We start from the raw sequence: 15,583 nt of genomic DNA, 5'->3' as shown, positions 1-15,583 counted from the left end.
CTTGGTGAGAGGGCAGCAGGACAGGCCCTATGAGGAGAGACTGAGGGACCTGAACCTATTCAGCCTCAGCAAGAGGAGGCTGAGGGGGGACCTGGTGGCTGCCTACAAGCTCATCAGGGGACATCATCAGCAAATAGGTAGAACCCTTTTCTTCCCCTTCTCACCTGGGGTGACGAGGAACAATGGTAGTAAGCTGATGGAGAATAGGTTTAGGTTAGAGATCAGTAGGCAATATTTTACAGTTAGGGTGGCCAGAATCTGGAACCAATTTCCTAGGGAAGTGGTCCTCACCCCTACCTTGGGCAAATTCAAAAAGAGGTTAGATGATTACCTGTCTGGGGTCTTGTGAACCCAGCATTCATTCCTGCCTGTGGCAGGGGATCAGGCTAGATGATCTGATCAGGTGCCTCCTGACCCTAGCTACTATGATACTATGATACCTCTCTGGGGTCACCTAACTCCAGTTGTCTTCCTACCTAGAACCGGGGTGGGGGGAGTGGGGCGGGGAGTCTGTTTTGCACTGATACAAGTATAGTATACTGATGTAGCTGTACCAGTTCAAATGTGATGGCTTGTTTGCCATTGAAGTCCATGGGGTTAATTTTTTACAATGCTATTATAATACAGATATGGTGACAGCTCTAACTTTAGAACCAAGATTTCAAGTTTCATTCAGATTTGTTGCAAAGGTTGTTCCTAGTTGACCAAACTAGGAGCAACAAAGTGGGTATCCGTCCATTAAGGCTGCAGAGTCAAGAGTGGTTGACTATAATAATAGCCATGCCATTTCTTTAGGTCAGCAGGTATAGAAATTGGCATAGGCAACTGTCAGGGGGCACGGGGGGGGGGGCATGTGCCCCCCCTGACTAGACCGTCTATGCCACTGATGCCACCAGCTGTATCTGCGGGTGCTTGCCAGCTCCATCCCTGTCAACGATGCTGGCTTCTGTGCATGCCTGCCCAGACTCAGGAGGCACCAGTCACCCATGGAAATTGGTGCATCTTAACCACAACAGCTCTATATGCTTTTATATGTAGGAGGACTTGTGGCCTTGATTGTCATGGCAGCAGTGCAAAAAAGTGACTTAACAACATTCTTGGTCAAAAATAAAGTCTTACTCTTGCATATTGTGTAGCAGGGGGGTAGGGGTTTTGTGGTTGAGGGAGTATGTGGTTGGTGTGTGTGTGTGTTGCGGGGGAGTGGGTATGGTAGGGGTAGGGTGCGAGGGTGTGGGGGGGATGTTGGTATGGCATATGTGTGTGGAGGGTGTGGGTGGGGTGTGTGTGTGGGTATGGTGAGGGTTGGGGTGTGCGGATGGGGTGTGGTGCATGTGGAGGGTTTTGTATGAGTGTGTGTGTGGATGTGGTGAGGATGGGGGGTGTGGGGATGGGGTGTGTGTGGCTGGGGTGTGGGTTGGGTGTGTGCATGTGGAGGGGCTTCTCCCTACCTGTTGTTTATGACATAGCTGAGCCCCGCCTCTCCTTAGGCAGAGGTGGGGACAAGGGATCAGCCCTGCCTGTCTGGCTTGCAGCATGCTTCAATGGGGCAGAAAAGCAGCTGCACCAGCAGGCAGCAAGGGAAGCCCTTAGGAGAGGGTAGGTGGGGGGAGCCAAGCCTAGCGCTGCTGGCTCACTTGGCCTCTATCCCAGACCTGCCTGGCAGGGCTGCAGCTGAGCCTACGCTGGCTCCTGCTCCTGCTCCTGCTGCTCCCACCCCACTTGGCTGTCCCATGCCACGGGGCTGCAGCCAAGCCCACGCTGGCCGCCGCTGCTGCTGCTGCTCCCACCCTTCCTGCCTGTCCCATGCCTGCCCAGCAGGGCTTTGTGAGCAGCTGAGCTCCTTCACACCCCCCACCTTCATCTATGTGCCCCCTGACTCGGCCATTCATGAGCAGGACCAAAGTGAGCTGCCAGCAGAGCATGCCCCCTGTTCCACTCTCTTTAATGCCACAACTTTCCCTCTCTATGTGCTGCCCAGAGCTCTGGAGCTTGGGGGAGCCCAGCAGTTCCCCAGGTAGCTGCAGGAGCAGCCCTGCTTGGAAGCTATGCCCGCTGGCCAGGGCTAGGGAGGCTGGGAGCGCAGCATCTGCCACCCCAGACAGGGTGGGTGGAACTCAGCCCCATAAGGAGTGCAGCAGGAGCAGCTGCCAGCTGGGTCAAATACAATTAGTGGCAGGTGGGTGCCTGCCTGCAGGCCAGATCTAATTGGATCTGGCCTGCAGGCTATATTTTTTCCACCCCTGCTGTAAGGGGATAAGTGAGATGTAGGCTATTATAAGAGGTCTTTCTCCCACTCTATACTGAAATACTGTATTAATGAAATTCAGCAATATGCACTTCTGTGCTCTGAAAAGTTGACAGTACTTTTTATAGATCCCTAAACAAGAAACACAGAGGCACAGGAATGGGGAATACAGAAGACAGAAGGAAGACAGCTTTATTAATCTTTGAACTAACATTGCTGTTTTTCTTCAAATGCAAGACACCATTTATTCTCCGACCTCTTTTTTCCGTAAGGACAGACCCATTTTCTCCCAAGGTTCTTACGTGCAAGTGGATGCTTTTCTAGTAGCAAGTAGAACAACTCGTTGAATCTACCAATGCTTGAAATGTTTAAGCTACTTTTATTATTTTACCGTCTTTTTACAGAATAGAGGCTCCCATTAGTAAGTGCTAAGATAACTTTTGAATCATATTTTCCAGAGTTAAGAGTACTGGCTCTTACATTATTTTGTAAAGAATTGTTCTAACCACTGAAGGTTAAGAACTTTTCCATGGAACAGACTTCGCATTCAAAGACAAAGCTAACTTTGTGATTCACTTGAATTGGTTGCTCAGAAGTAATTTTATACCAGCACTCTTGGAAATGACCAGTTCTAAATTTCAAGAATAGAACGAGCTACTGGGTTTCTTCATAATTCTCAGATTATTTTCATAGAATCTAGGAGGATTTTTATCTCTGTTACCAAAGCCCCAGGTCCTCCGTGTTAGTCTGTTTTGTAGTTAAATGGAAGTATAATACAGTAGATCTACACCCACTTCTATAAAGACCCCAATGGAAACTCAGGTGTTTGATTCTGAAGGAGGTATGTGTTACAAACCTGGTTCTTTAGCAATAGTAGCAGAGCAAGCCACAACGTTGACAGAGACTTATGAACATAAAAACTAAATACTATAATTGGTATTCTGTATTCTACAGCTATGGATGTACTTCATGTTCTCTGTCATTCTGAAGGCTTCAGATTATATTTCAGTTATAATCCCTCTAGCCCTTTTGGTTTTGAAGAAAGCCTTTAAAATATGAACCTGCTGCAAATTGATATATCAATACCTTTTCTTTTTGAGTCTTCAGATAGCCTGAACTGATGGCTTTGCTGGGCAGCGGAAGGGAGGAACTCTCCCTATTCATGTCCAATGGGTAGTAATTTTGAAACCTAAAAATGAAAACATAAATGTTAATAATTTCACAGCTGATCATTTTAGTAGAAAGAGCTAGCCAGTAGTGTGCTTGTCTCAACTGGCTCCTCCTGAGATGCAGAAACCCAAACAACTATTTATAGCTATATGTCATTAGTACAGAAACTGGGGTCTACTGACAACACAGCCAAAAATGCTGGTTACAGTCTTGGTATCAAGAACGGACACATGCTGTATGGTTTATAGTTTCATATTTAATTTAATGAAAATCTTAAATTGCTTAAAATTCAGATGAAGCTGCTGCAAAGTTTCCAGTCTGTCACACTAGGGATACAGCAGCAGGGACCTTGCTCCAAATCTTAAATTTAGTCTCCTGTGGTGTGTTGCAGGGTCTTGTGGATAACCAATGTACAGGATAATAAAGTGTCCATTAAAGTGTACAGGTCTCTAAGGAAAAAAGACAGGTGCAAAATGGAACTGTTCAAAAAAGGAGGTCTTGTCCCCTCTTTCCCAGGCTCATGTATTGTAAAGGGAAAAAAATATTGTTGGCTTAAACTTTCTGTAGCTCTTAATCTGATGTTTCATCTCTTTTGTACCATACATCCAGCTAGATAAGTTAATACCACACAAAGCTAAAATCTTGAAGTGCTGAGTAAGAATACTAATAAACTATAAAGGCCCCGGAATAGGTTTGTCCTAGTAACCAGCAGTAGAAGCAGAAGGTTCCCTATCCTATTTACAGTCTCTCCAACTATCTGTTTTCCTTCTGTGATCCCTTCCCAAGCAACGTTTGCCTTTGTAAAGCATTGCTAGTAGCAGAAATAGTCTTTTGTCCTGTGTTTTGCTTCTGTTCATGTTGCAAAATTTAGATTTCTATACTACTTTCCTTTACATGCTCTGTTTTGCCTATTACATTGAAGAAGGGAAGTGATTGTTTGGTTGTCTAGATGTGCATGTTCTAACCAGATAAAGATATAGCTGACCGTTATCTGACTAAATACTATGGCCGCTATTGGATGGAGTAGTTAGGTCACTTAAAAAGGGAAGAATTCACCATTTTCTCTAACAGAGTTCAGCTGTGTAGCTGCAGTGGCCTATTGGGGCAGATTGGTCTTTATTATTGCAGTTTTATGCGGGTTGGCCGGGATCCCAAGTTAATCCTGTTCATGCAGATCCAGGTCTGCATCTGGATTAACTTGGGATCCCCATCTGGTACTTTTTGCAACTGAGTTCTTTTAAGGCTGCTTCCCCAGAGACTCTAGCAGCTGTCCAGGTCTGTTAAGGTAAAGAGTTTCAATAGGCAGATCAGTCCCAGTAAGCTGCATTTGGGATGTGAATCTAATAGAAGGCTTAATACTGCCTGGTGCAGATAAAAGTAAAGAGCGCTTATCGCCTGAACTCTGGCAGAAGGCTGGTTTGTGGGTTTGATGAATATACCATTGGGCTCTGGATTGTGGGTGGTGGTTACCACTAAAACTAAATGTGAAATTTCGTGACATGCAAGACCTGCCCAGTCATTTTACTCTTAACTGCAACTGTGTGGGCTAGAGTGTTGTCTAGTTTTCCTGTAGCTTTTGCAGACCTGAAAGATTGTGGTCTAGATTCTTACAGTGATGCCCCCTCAGAGAAGTGTATTTATTCTGCCCAGCATGCTTTCTTCTTTTACTCACATCTGTTACTTTCTCTCTCTGATTTCCTTGCATTAAATGAGCCCCTTTGAGATTGTTGGCATCTCTCTCCCGATTCTGAATGTGGTCTGCTTTATTGGGACAATATAAGCACCTATTTCCTGCCCTCCTCACCAGCCTAATTGCAGCTTTAAAGCATCTCCACAAGTAGGAAGGTGCCCAGCTCCAGCCTAGAACTGTTCGAAACCAGAAATCATCTTGCTGAAAAATCCTAGGCAAACACTTTTGAGTGGTGCTATTTTTGCTTTCTGCGAAAGTTCATGCATTTGTTAAAAGTTTGCTACAAAACCTGTAAAATCATATGCTTAGCACTGAATTTTGAAACCTGGTTGGTCAGAAATGGAGCCTAGTTTGGACTTCAGAAATTGTGAAATATTGCTTTTTTTGTTCCTCCAGCAAAGAAACCAAGATTTTTGGGTTTGCTGGGAAAAAAAGAGATTTGTATTTTGAACGGTTTTTGTTTTTAATGAATATGTTTTGTGGCTATCTCAGTCTGATTAATAGAAATAACCAGTATGTCCGGTGCTGAAAGGTATTTTTTTTTCTTCCTGAAATCATTCAAATGGCATGGTACATCGGAGGATGGCTGCTTCTTTCTTTGGTTAATTAGAAAATTCCTCCACATCTACCTACGTTTCAGGGATATGGGCATAGGTATGTCTATTTGACAAGATCTGAAACTGATTGTAGTGTCTAAAGATTCCCCTGACACTTTTTGTAAGACTCTGGGTGTTAAATGTTACATCCTAGCCAATTTCCAGCTTAGGCAGTGGCAATCTGCCAATTTAAAATTTCTCGTGCAGATACAATTGGAGACGTTTGCTTCATTTCCCCTCACGGAAGGCGGAAAAAAACCCCAACAAACAGCAACAGAAAAAAGTCTGTGTCCTGTTGCTAGGCGAAAGATGTTGTCACCTGCAGAGTGGCTGTTTTTTACACATTGGCACATGACTCACTTTTGGATCCTTTTTTATATAAATATCTTCCAAGCAGATCAGACAAGGCTTAATGGTAGAGATCTTATAAAAAAGAGCTCCCTCCACAGACATGATGGGTGCATCTACACATGCACTTTACTGCAGAGTTGACTAATTAGCTCTGCAGTAGAGTGTCTCAGTCTAGATGTGAATCAGTATTAGGGCACAGTTAGTTAATTAACTCTGCAGTAGGATAGGATTGTCCGGGACAGTACTATCTTATGGTGGAGCGTTAACATGTGCTGCAATGCACAAGTAAACTGAATGTGTTGGCTGAGGCATGAGGGTGCAATGGTGCAAGGGCTGCCAGGTGGCTAGCCCTGCACTGCAGCACTCTCGTGCCCCAGCCAGCCCCTCCGCCACCTGATGCTGTGACCCAGAGCCCAGGACTGACCTCCCAGTGCCCCTACCAGTCCAGGGCTGCTCCCTCTCAGCTCAGATTGCCGTGGTCACGGGCACACACGTAAATACTGGGCTTGGAAGTAGTTTTCTCAGGTGCAAACTGTGCCAGAGTTTATTGCTCTGAGTTAATTGCTTGTGTAGATGCACCCGATATGGAGGAAAACACATGGTGCCCAGCTGATCTTTCTTGAGAAGAAAAACCTGCTTAACTCTTTAAGTGCTTGGGACAGGTAAACTCAAGGCCTTGTTCTTTTCCAGTCAGTCTCCTCTTTCCACAATGAAGTCATAATGCCATATTTGTCCTCCATCACTACAGCCATAACAGCCAGTGGCATCCTAACTGCAGGGTTAAGACCTCACTGTGGGGATGAGGAGAAAGCTTCTTGGGAAGGGGAATTATCTCTGACCCTAGCACACAATCCTGCTGTAGTAGCAAAGGGACATTAGAAGCCAGCTAAGTTCCCTTTCATATAAAACGATGTCCTTCAAGCGATGTCCCTAGGTATAAGTCTTTATTTGGTCATGCTTGTAACTGTATTAGATTGCTTTTTCCCCCGGCTATGTCCTGCTATATTGCCTGTAGCAACCAGGTAAAAAGCAGGATCAAGTTGTGTAATGTAGCAGTCTGTTGCAAACCTTCACTTCACTCTGTGTTTATTAGGTTGTATGGATTTGTCAGCAAACTATAGAGTATTAGATTCATAATGCAAATATACCTGGCTGAGTGCATGATCTGGAGAAGGGAGTGCTTGGAAAGGCTTTTTTGTATCTTTCGGCAGTGAAGACCTAAGCAACAGACAATTTTACCATATTCTGCTAAATGAGTCCAAACTGAATTTTGCATCCCAACAAGCCAACACGTTGTCTCCAAGGTCATGTCCTCCTGCTAGGGAAACTTGGTAAAAATGCAACAACACAATGATAGTGTCCTTCCTAGAAGAGAAAATTTGAACAGCTTTCCCTGCAGCTGCTAATGTTCATCTCTGCTGATTCTTAACAACAGAGCAAGGCAAAAAATTGAATTATTTTTCCATGGAAATCTCTGTTGTTGTTGTTGTTGTTGTTGAAAAAAAGAAGCAGAAAGCAAGTACTTCTAATGAAAAATTCAGCCTAGTTGGACAGAAAGTTTTGGGTTTTCAAAAACAGCTTTAGGAAGATTTTTAACAGATTCTGGTTAGCAATCTTGCTTGTTACAGTATGAATGGGTGCAGACTGTCATTTCAGCACAATGTTATCTGATTGCTCAAAGCACATCTGGTTGTTCCAGTGCTTAAAAATACATTTGTCATGAGTTTCTCCTAATGTTGCCAGCTTTGGTGTGAACTGGAGGTGTAGAAAGGGTAAAGAATATTAGCGTTGAGAAAGTCAAATACTCTTAAGCTGAAAGCTATGAACCACCGGAGGCATAAGAACCACGGTTCTGCTAGCTATAGAATTGTTTTCTCTTATCGGCATTTGGAACTTTTTAACTAACGTTAACGACAGTCATTTGTGCTTCATTTGCAAATAGATGAAAAATTCAATTGCAAAAACTCCTTAGGGCTCCATTCCTCACATACTCACCCCTGTGTATATCGACAATTTCAGGTCCCTGAAACAAACCAGCAGAACTACCCTGGTCAGTTTTGATGCATATGTTACAGTTCACACCAGGAGGGGACTAGGTAGCAAAGGCTGGTCCACGGAAACTATTTTGAGTGTACACTAGCAAAAGCCAAACCTTAGGCCAGTGCTTCCCAACCTTTTCCTCAGCATGACCCCATTTCCTCAGCATGGCTCCTCACTCCCAACCCACAGCCTCCCACCCCCTAGATGCCCTTGGCTGTCCACCTACAGGCCCCTGACCCTGCCAGTGCTCTGCCCCGTGGGCGGCATGGCTGGAAGAGAGCCCATGGGTGGGGGCAGATGTGGGCTGCCCACTGCAGGCTCGGGGCTCCCTGCCTTGCTGCCTTCCCCATGGAGGCCTCCGCAGCCCAGCAGGTGGGACCTGGTGTGGGAGGGCAGCGAGGCTTGGTGTTGCTGCCATGAGCCCCACAGCAGCTGTGCCACCAGGGTGAGGCACCCCCTGCAGTGGCAGTGGTGGTGGCAGTGGGGGGTTGGACCCGCCCCAGCAGGGTGTGCCGCACCGTGGCAGTGCGGCCAGTGGGAGGCTCCCAGCAGTGGTATTGAGCCTTCCTGCTCCGCTCTGCTGTGGAGGCCCTGGGGGGAGGGCAGCAGGGTGGGGACCCCCAAGCCTGCAACAGACATCTCACATTCACCTCTGCCTTGTGCACAAATCTGGGGGGCACATGCCCCCCCCCCCCCCCCATGCCTCCCCAGGATAGCATGCAGCAATGGGGAGCCAGCCCCCCCGATGCCCCCAGATGAGCCTCCCATGGCTCCATCCTGCTCCCCTAGCCTGGCCTCACATTCCCGCCCTGGCCTCAGGTCCCATACCCAGCCCCAGCCCTGCCCTACTCCCTTCCTCCTTCCTTCACCATGGGGACCTCAATTTTGTCCCCCAACCATAGCCTTACCTGGAAGGAGCTGCTGGAGCTGCTCTTCATGCTTCCTGGCTGCCACGTGCATGTGTGTGTGTGCGCACATGCATGTGGCACCCCCCTGCCTGATCACTCTCCTCCTGCTCTTCCCAGCCCCAAGCAGCGCCTTGCAGACTGGAACTCTGCCATCCTGCAAGGGGAAGCCTACCATTTTCTGCTCTTTTCTCCTTTAAAAGAGAAAATCTGTGATTGTCTTTGTGACCCCATTTTTTTACCGTTACAACCCCAAATGGGATTGCAACCCCAGGACTGGGAACCATTGCCTTAGAAACTACTACTGTGTTATTAATAATAAAGTATGAGGGCTGTATACACTCCACCTGTGTTCCCATTTGGATGTGCATTAAAGCATTGGTCCCTAGATCATGTTTGTAAAGTAAACTGCATTAACTGAACCTGTATCTAAAAATGATTCTTCTAACATGCTTTTCCTGGCATATATATATTTTGGAGGTGAATTCTGTCTTGATTTGTATCCCATACAGCCTCATTGCCTTGAGAACATTTGATCCTTTATTTGGGGGCAAATTCCTGTTGCATGGAGTAGTTTGAGGCCTTCTCATATGCAAGTTATGAGCTGTTGGCTCTTTCAGTGGCTCATTGCTTCAGTCTGAAATGTTGACAAAGATGTCAAGGGGGAAATGTGACTTTTTCACCAGGAGCAAAAGTAGCTGCTTGCTGTACTGAATTAAAAAAAAAAGATTTGCCTAGTGGAGCACTTCACGCTATTGCTACTTTGAGAGCATTGTGAAGAATAAATTCTACCCCCCCCCCACCACCTGCCTGTCTAGGCTAGTGCACACAGACATTGCCTTATTAATAAGACATGCAGATCTTTCTTCACACCCTCAGTCTCCATCTGTTTTGCTGAAGACTTGTGGAACTTATTTTATTAACAACATTACAAAAATGACCCCCTCCTTCCCCCATGTTGCCCTAGACTAGGGCCGTCCAACTTCCAAGTGGTCAGGGGCTGTACACCCTGTGGGCTGCACTAGCATTCACTCTACTACACCACACATCTGTATCAGTACCCCTCCCACTGCTGCATCATGTGCCCATGTGGGCACCCCTCCCCACTGCTGTACCACATGCCCTCCCATGCTTTGCAGTGCTATGTCACCCCTTGGGGCAGGGGCAGGAAGAGGAAGGAGGAGTCTGGAGCCCCCAGCTGTTGTTATAGTGGGAGCAGTGGTTGAGCAGGAACTCATGGGTTTCAACTTAACTCCTCAAGGGCTATCCTGCCCTAGACTTAAATATAGGACTTTGTTCTGCAAGCCTATGTCTTACTGTAGAAACAGGGCACAAAGGAAAGGGTCACAAAGCAACAGATGTGATCAGCGGTACCACAGTCCTCTATTGGTTTTTTTTGTTCTTGGCTTTGGAGGATGCAGAGACATGCTGTTCTCTTCCTAGCTTGAGCTGATTCATGCTGTAACCTTTTGCTACCCTCATGATCCAGCGCACCCTATTAGATAACTGCAAGAGCATTTCAGGCATCCGGAGTGACGGTGTGGATCTGAGTATGTGGTAGGGAGGCCCTTGGCTCCAGCTGGTGTGAGGACTGTCTCAGTGGTAGAATATTGTGCACTGGACATTAAGACTGGTTAAAGAAGAATTGGGGACGAAGGTTGTGACCTCTGCACAGTTATCTGTACCGGGTCGCAGGGATGTTATGCCATTTAGAAAAGAACAAATAAAGCAGTGAGCGACACAATTTCATCGTGAAAAACATGTCCCTGAGTATTCAGGGCTGCTCTGATATTGCAGCATTTCAAAAGAGCCCGAAAAACAGCATGTAATGGCTGTGGCGGGGCCCAGCTTTTCTGAAGTGCTAACAGTTAGTTATAGTTCTCTGCTATTTCCATCTGAGATGGTCAGGGCATTTCAGAATAACTAATTTTTCTTCCCCCCCAATAGCACTAAGAGATAGATAAGTATTATAAATCCCTTTTTACAAATGGGGAACCTAGAGTGTAGAGAATGTAGAGACATATGGGTGAGATGTACAAAGATATTTAGATGCCTGAAGATGTATGTAGGTACTTGTATGCCTTCATAAATCTAGCCTTTAGTGATTTATTTTTCTTACAGAAGACTTCTCTTTGACTCCTAGTCTTGCAGCCTAAATCCAAAATCATTCTTCCTCCTAATATGGTAAAGTGTGATAGTGTTATAAATGTTATGATTTTTTCTACACCTGTTCTGTTGCACAGAAATATCTGCGGTTGACAAGCGAGTTGGCCTGTGTGAGCTTTATTATGTGACCCACTCAGATGGCAGCATTGGGAGGCTATGACTAATTTTTAGGTTCCTGCATGTAAAGTAAATACCATGCATAACCATGCACGGTCTTGAATGTTTATTTTAAGTCTTGGAAAAGGCAAATGCATGTCTCTTTCTTCTCTCTTGGCAGAACCAGCTCCTTGCGAAGGGATTGCTGTTTATAGAGGAGAAGGTTAAACTGTGTGAAGGCAAGTACAGAGAGACTGCTTTGGTCCTGATGGGCCCTTGTGAGTCACCCTTTGATGTTTGGACAGCTGAGAGGCATGTCTTGGGGGAAAAAAATACCATCTCCAAAGTACTTATGTGGCTGGAAGATTTAAAATCCTATCTGGACAGGGTGTCCATGCTCCCCCTTGGGAGTGAGGTTGCAGTGAAGCATTTACATTGCTTGGCAGATGTCAGACTATGTTGAATCAGAGGTACATCCAAGACTCTCCCATTAGTCCTTTTCTTCACCAGGGTTCAAATATCTTTCTGAAATGCAGTTTTAAACCCAATTACTAAAGCTCTTTGATGTGGGTACTTCTTTCAAACAGAGTACTAAGCCTCTCAGGCTCTTGCCTAATACCTTGAGATGGTTTGAAACTATTTGTTGTAAGGCCAAGGGTTGTGATATCTCTGACCGTAACTTTGGTGCCAGTGATTTTGTGTCCTTTCTTTTGAATGCTTAACTACTAGGCACTGTGCAAATGTAAAGGGATGTGTGTTGCACCTGGATGAGGATGAAAATTCAGTGGGGACTGATATTTCCATATGCGAGGAGCAGGTGGCTCTGTTAGCTGCTGGCACTAGTTCCTAATCAGGACTGTGGCATCTAGATGTCTGGTGGAGGAAGGGCAGTGGCAGAGCAACCATCGGGGTTGGTCTGTGGTGATAAGTCATGTTTATTATAGGTTTGCTCAATCAGACTGGCATGGACAGCTCTCCTTCTTGAAAACTAGACTGCCACTTGCCAGTCAGAGGGCACATAACTGGATCACAAGTCAGCCTCCCCACTAACCCTCTCTATATAGGTCATTAAATACCAATGAATTCACATACTCTCACATCACTGTTGGTACTTCTCTTTTAAGCTGATTTCTCAGCTTGACAAGGAACTCGTGGGACTTGAGCAGTTGCAATCCAGTGCATGAGCTACAGCATCGGTTGCCCCCTTCCCAGGGTCTGGTGTGCTTCATAAGAGGCAGTCAGTTAAATGTCCTTAATGTACCGCTTGCCTCTTTGAGATGAAGAGATGGGACGGGATGGGAGGGAAGGAATGGAATATGCAGAGTATGGTTATGGACATACGAACAATTTTGAATAGGGCTGGGGATTTATTGCTCTGTGGTTACTGTCAATGTGTCTGGTCTTATCCTATTGTAAGTGAAAGCTAAACTGCAGCAGCTTAGCCCTATTTATTTCAGGACTAAGCTGTCCTGGTTTCACTTACCACAGTGTAACAGCAGACACCTGGATATGTCTCCAACCCCTTTGAATTTGTGATAATGTTTTTGTTTGCCCAGGCTCTGTCATTGAGAGCTAAACTGCTTCCCTTTCCCATGGGATAAAATTATGTACATGGACAGCTATCGCCCCCTACCTTCTTTTTCTCCTCGCATTAAATTGTTCATATGACTATACCATAAAGCTAAATGTGAAATTCTGTTCAGTGTCCTAAAAAAGGGTATTTATTTTAGCTACCAGTTCCTCAACAAACATTGATCAGTTAACAAACAAACCAACCAACCAAATCCTAATGCCTCCATGTAAAGCTGTTGCAATTTGTGATTCAGATTTAAAAAGCTAAGCTCCAGTCTGTCACACATTCATGATTTACCCAATTTCATGTACAAGTAAAGATCCAGCTTGTGGCTACTGGAATTACTTGGGAAGAGTGATGGTTTCTTCTGTTCTAGTTTGATAGCAAACCCCCCTACCTAACGATGCAAATATGCTCCCTTATATGGCCTGTGTTTGAAATAGTATTGTAGACATGGTACATAACGATCTCTGTGCTGCAGTTAGGACTCAGATCATTTATGGATTTTTTTTCTTCTTTTCTTCCCATAGATTATTTTTTTTAAATGGATATATCTTTTATAAAACTATCCAAATTCTTATTTCAGGGAATCTGGCTTCTTGTCACTGCTTGTGCACACTTCACTGTAAGTTTTGATTCCACAAAGGGACCTCTTGGACCAGTTTGGAGATGATGAAGTAATGCCTGTGCTATGGATTTGGCACCATTATTAGTTCAGTGCATGTGTTCTGTAATCAGAACTTCCAGTTTTACTTTGTTTTCCTAGATACAGTCTTAAAAACTTTCCATTTAATTTCTGTGGGATTTATGACCTCTAAAACAAATACACCATTTCCCTCTCTTGTGAGAGAAAGTATTCTGGAGCATTTAATTCTAGCCCCCCACACAGCAAGAGCATAGTTATAGGGAGTGGGTGTGAGGGAGGGGGAAATGCTGAAACTCAACCACATACATTTCCATCCTTCTCTTTTCACTCAGTAGCCAGTGCTGCTAAATATGTCACTGGCTCAGAGGCAGATGGGCGGGTAGGCTATATCCCTTTCACTGTGGTTAAAAAACAGATTAAGACTCGATTCCATAAACCCTACCTCACAATCTTGTTGAAGTCAATAGGGCCTTTACTCTTTATGGCTGTGTCCAAGATGAGCACAGCCATGCACATTCAGGTGTTTCCCATGCTGCTGCCTTTCACTGTGGTCTGGGGGAGTGGAGATTCAGGGGTCAAAAAAACCTGTGCAGTAAAAAAGCAGGGCAGCCCATGCGGGGACAGTGCAGACCACCCAAAACTGGAGCCTGGATGGCCAGAGCCACACTCTAGCTGTCGGGCAGGGTCCAAGCTGCAGGAACGACATGGCTGTAGCTTCACTGGCCCCCAGGACCTGGGATAAGGCTCCTGGGACCAGCAACTGTGCTGGTCCCAGCCTCCTGTACCCCACCCAGGGTAACTTAATGGATGCCAGATGGCGCATGGCGTGGGCTTTCCCCGGAGACAACTAGCAGTGGCACAAGGTGTCCCACTGCTGGTTGTCCCTGGGGAACCAAATATCCATGCTCATCTGGACGTGGCCTTTAAATCCTGTTTGCAGAATTAAGTTAGACTGGTGTAGTTTCTCTTCTGTAAGTCCTGTTTCGCAAGGGCGCTGTGCTACAGGAGTGCCAGGGGAACAATCTGTGGGAAACATAAAAGCACAAACAGAGCTTTGTAAAACTTCCCTTTATTTGTGAAAACATTTGGGTGCTAATAGGCAACACTCCAAGGAAATGCAGCTTATATTAAAGTCTCTGTACCATGAACTGATACTGCTGCTACATACAGGCTTAAGGTTGAGTTTCCAAAGCTGCCAAAGGGAATGGGACACTGGGTATTCAAATCCTCTAAGCCAGTGGTGCTGGATGCCTGGCCTGTGGGCCAGATCTGGCCCATAGAGCCATGTAATCTGGCCTGTAGGGCTACCCCCAGGTCCGAATATTTGGCAGCAGGGGAGCAGTGACACCATTAATTGCAGCTTCCATGTTGCACATAGTCCACCATAAAGCCATATGTCCACATATCACTGCAGCTTGGCCGTGCAGGGCAAGGCAGGGCTGATCTTGGTATGTGAGGCTGGGGCAAGGCAGCACGAGCCCTAATTGGGGTGTGCAGGGGCAGCATGGGCTCCGATCTTGCACATAGGGCCCAATCCAGCCCACAGACAGACTACCTGGCTTGGAGGGCCAAAAGATTTAGTGCCACTGCCCTAAGTTAGCAATCAGCATCAGCAATGTTTTCCAGCAGCATGCCCCAGCTCAGGTCTGAGACAAGGCAGCACTAGGATCTGGTTGCTGCCGCTGCTTCTTTTTGCTGCCCAGCCATGGCAGGATGTGGGCAAAGCCCCCTGCTGCTGACTACTGCTGAGGCCCCAGCTCTGCAGGTTGGATCCAATGCCTTGGTGGACTGGATCTGGCCTGTGAGCTGTAGGTTGTCGACTCTTATCCTAAGTAGCTTGGAGATCACAGCTTAAGTATTTGGAAAGATAAGTTCTGTAAATTCTGTATTCTCATAACTGTGTCTCGGACGGCCAGAGCCGACTCGAGTTGCGTTAGAAATTGGTCGTACGTTAGGGCGGGCTGGTGAATGGAGAGGCAGATACAACTTATTGGTTACAAAAAACTTTACTCACGCCGTTTGCAATCACGACGCAGGTGGTCCGGTTGTCTGAACAACCACACGAGTTGTTCCAGCTGGCGGGGCCCAAGCCAGTTAATCCGTCC

General features: G+C 46.0%; 1 protein-coding gene across 12 annotated transcripts in view; it reads left to right on the top strand.

The window, feature by feature from the left end:
- Positions 1-15,583, top strand: part of PRR5L (proline rich 5 like) — an 82,954-nt gene that overhangs the window by 47,545 nt on the left and 19,826 nt on the right. For 11 of the 12 annotated variants that reach the window (XR_322784.1, XM_025198991.1, XM_025199981.1 and 8 more), the window contains one exon: positions 11,441-11,498. Coding sequence is in view for 11 of the 12 variants with exons in the window: in XM_025198991.1 (XP_025054776.1) it covers positions 11,441-11,498 (58 nt within the window). In the remaining variant the exon portion in view is untranslated. Of the gene's footprint in view, positions 1-2,273; positions 2,513-11,440; positions 11,499-15,583 lie in introns of those variants that run through there. The other variant, XM_006014644.2, reaches the window with a different exon arrangement.

Source organism: Alligator sinensis, unplaced genomic scaffold (assembly GCF_000455745.1).
Source record: "Alligator sinensis unplaced genomic scaffold, ASM45574v1 scaffold442_1, whole genome shotgun sequence".
Classification (NCBI taxonomy): Eukaryota; Metazoa; Chordata; order Crocodylia; family Alligatoridae; genus Alligator; species Alligator sinensis.
Note: the sequence above shows the minus strand (reverse complement) of the source record. Positions and strands in the feature narration are given on the sequence as shown.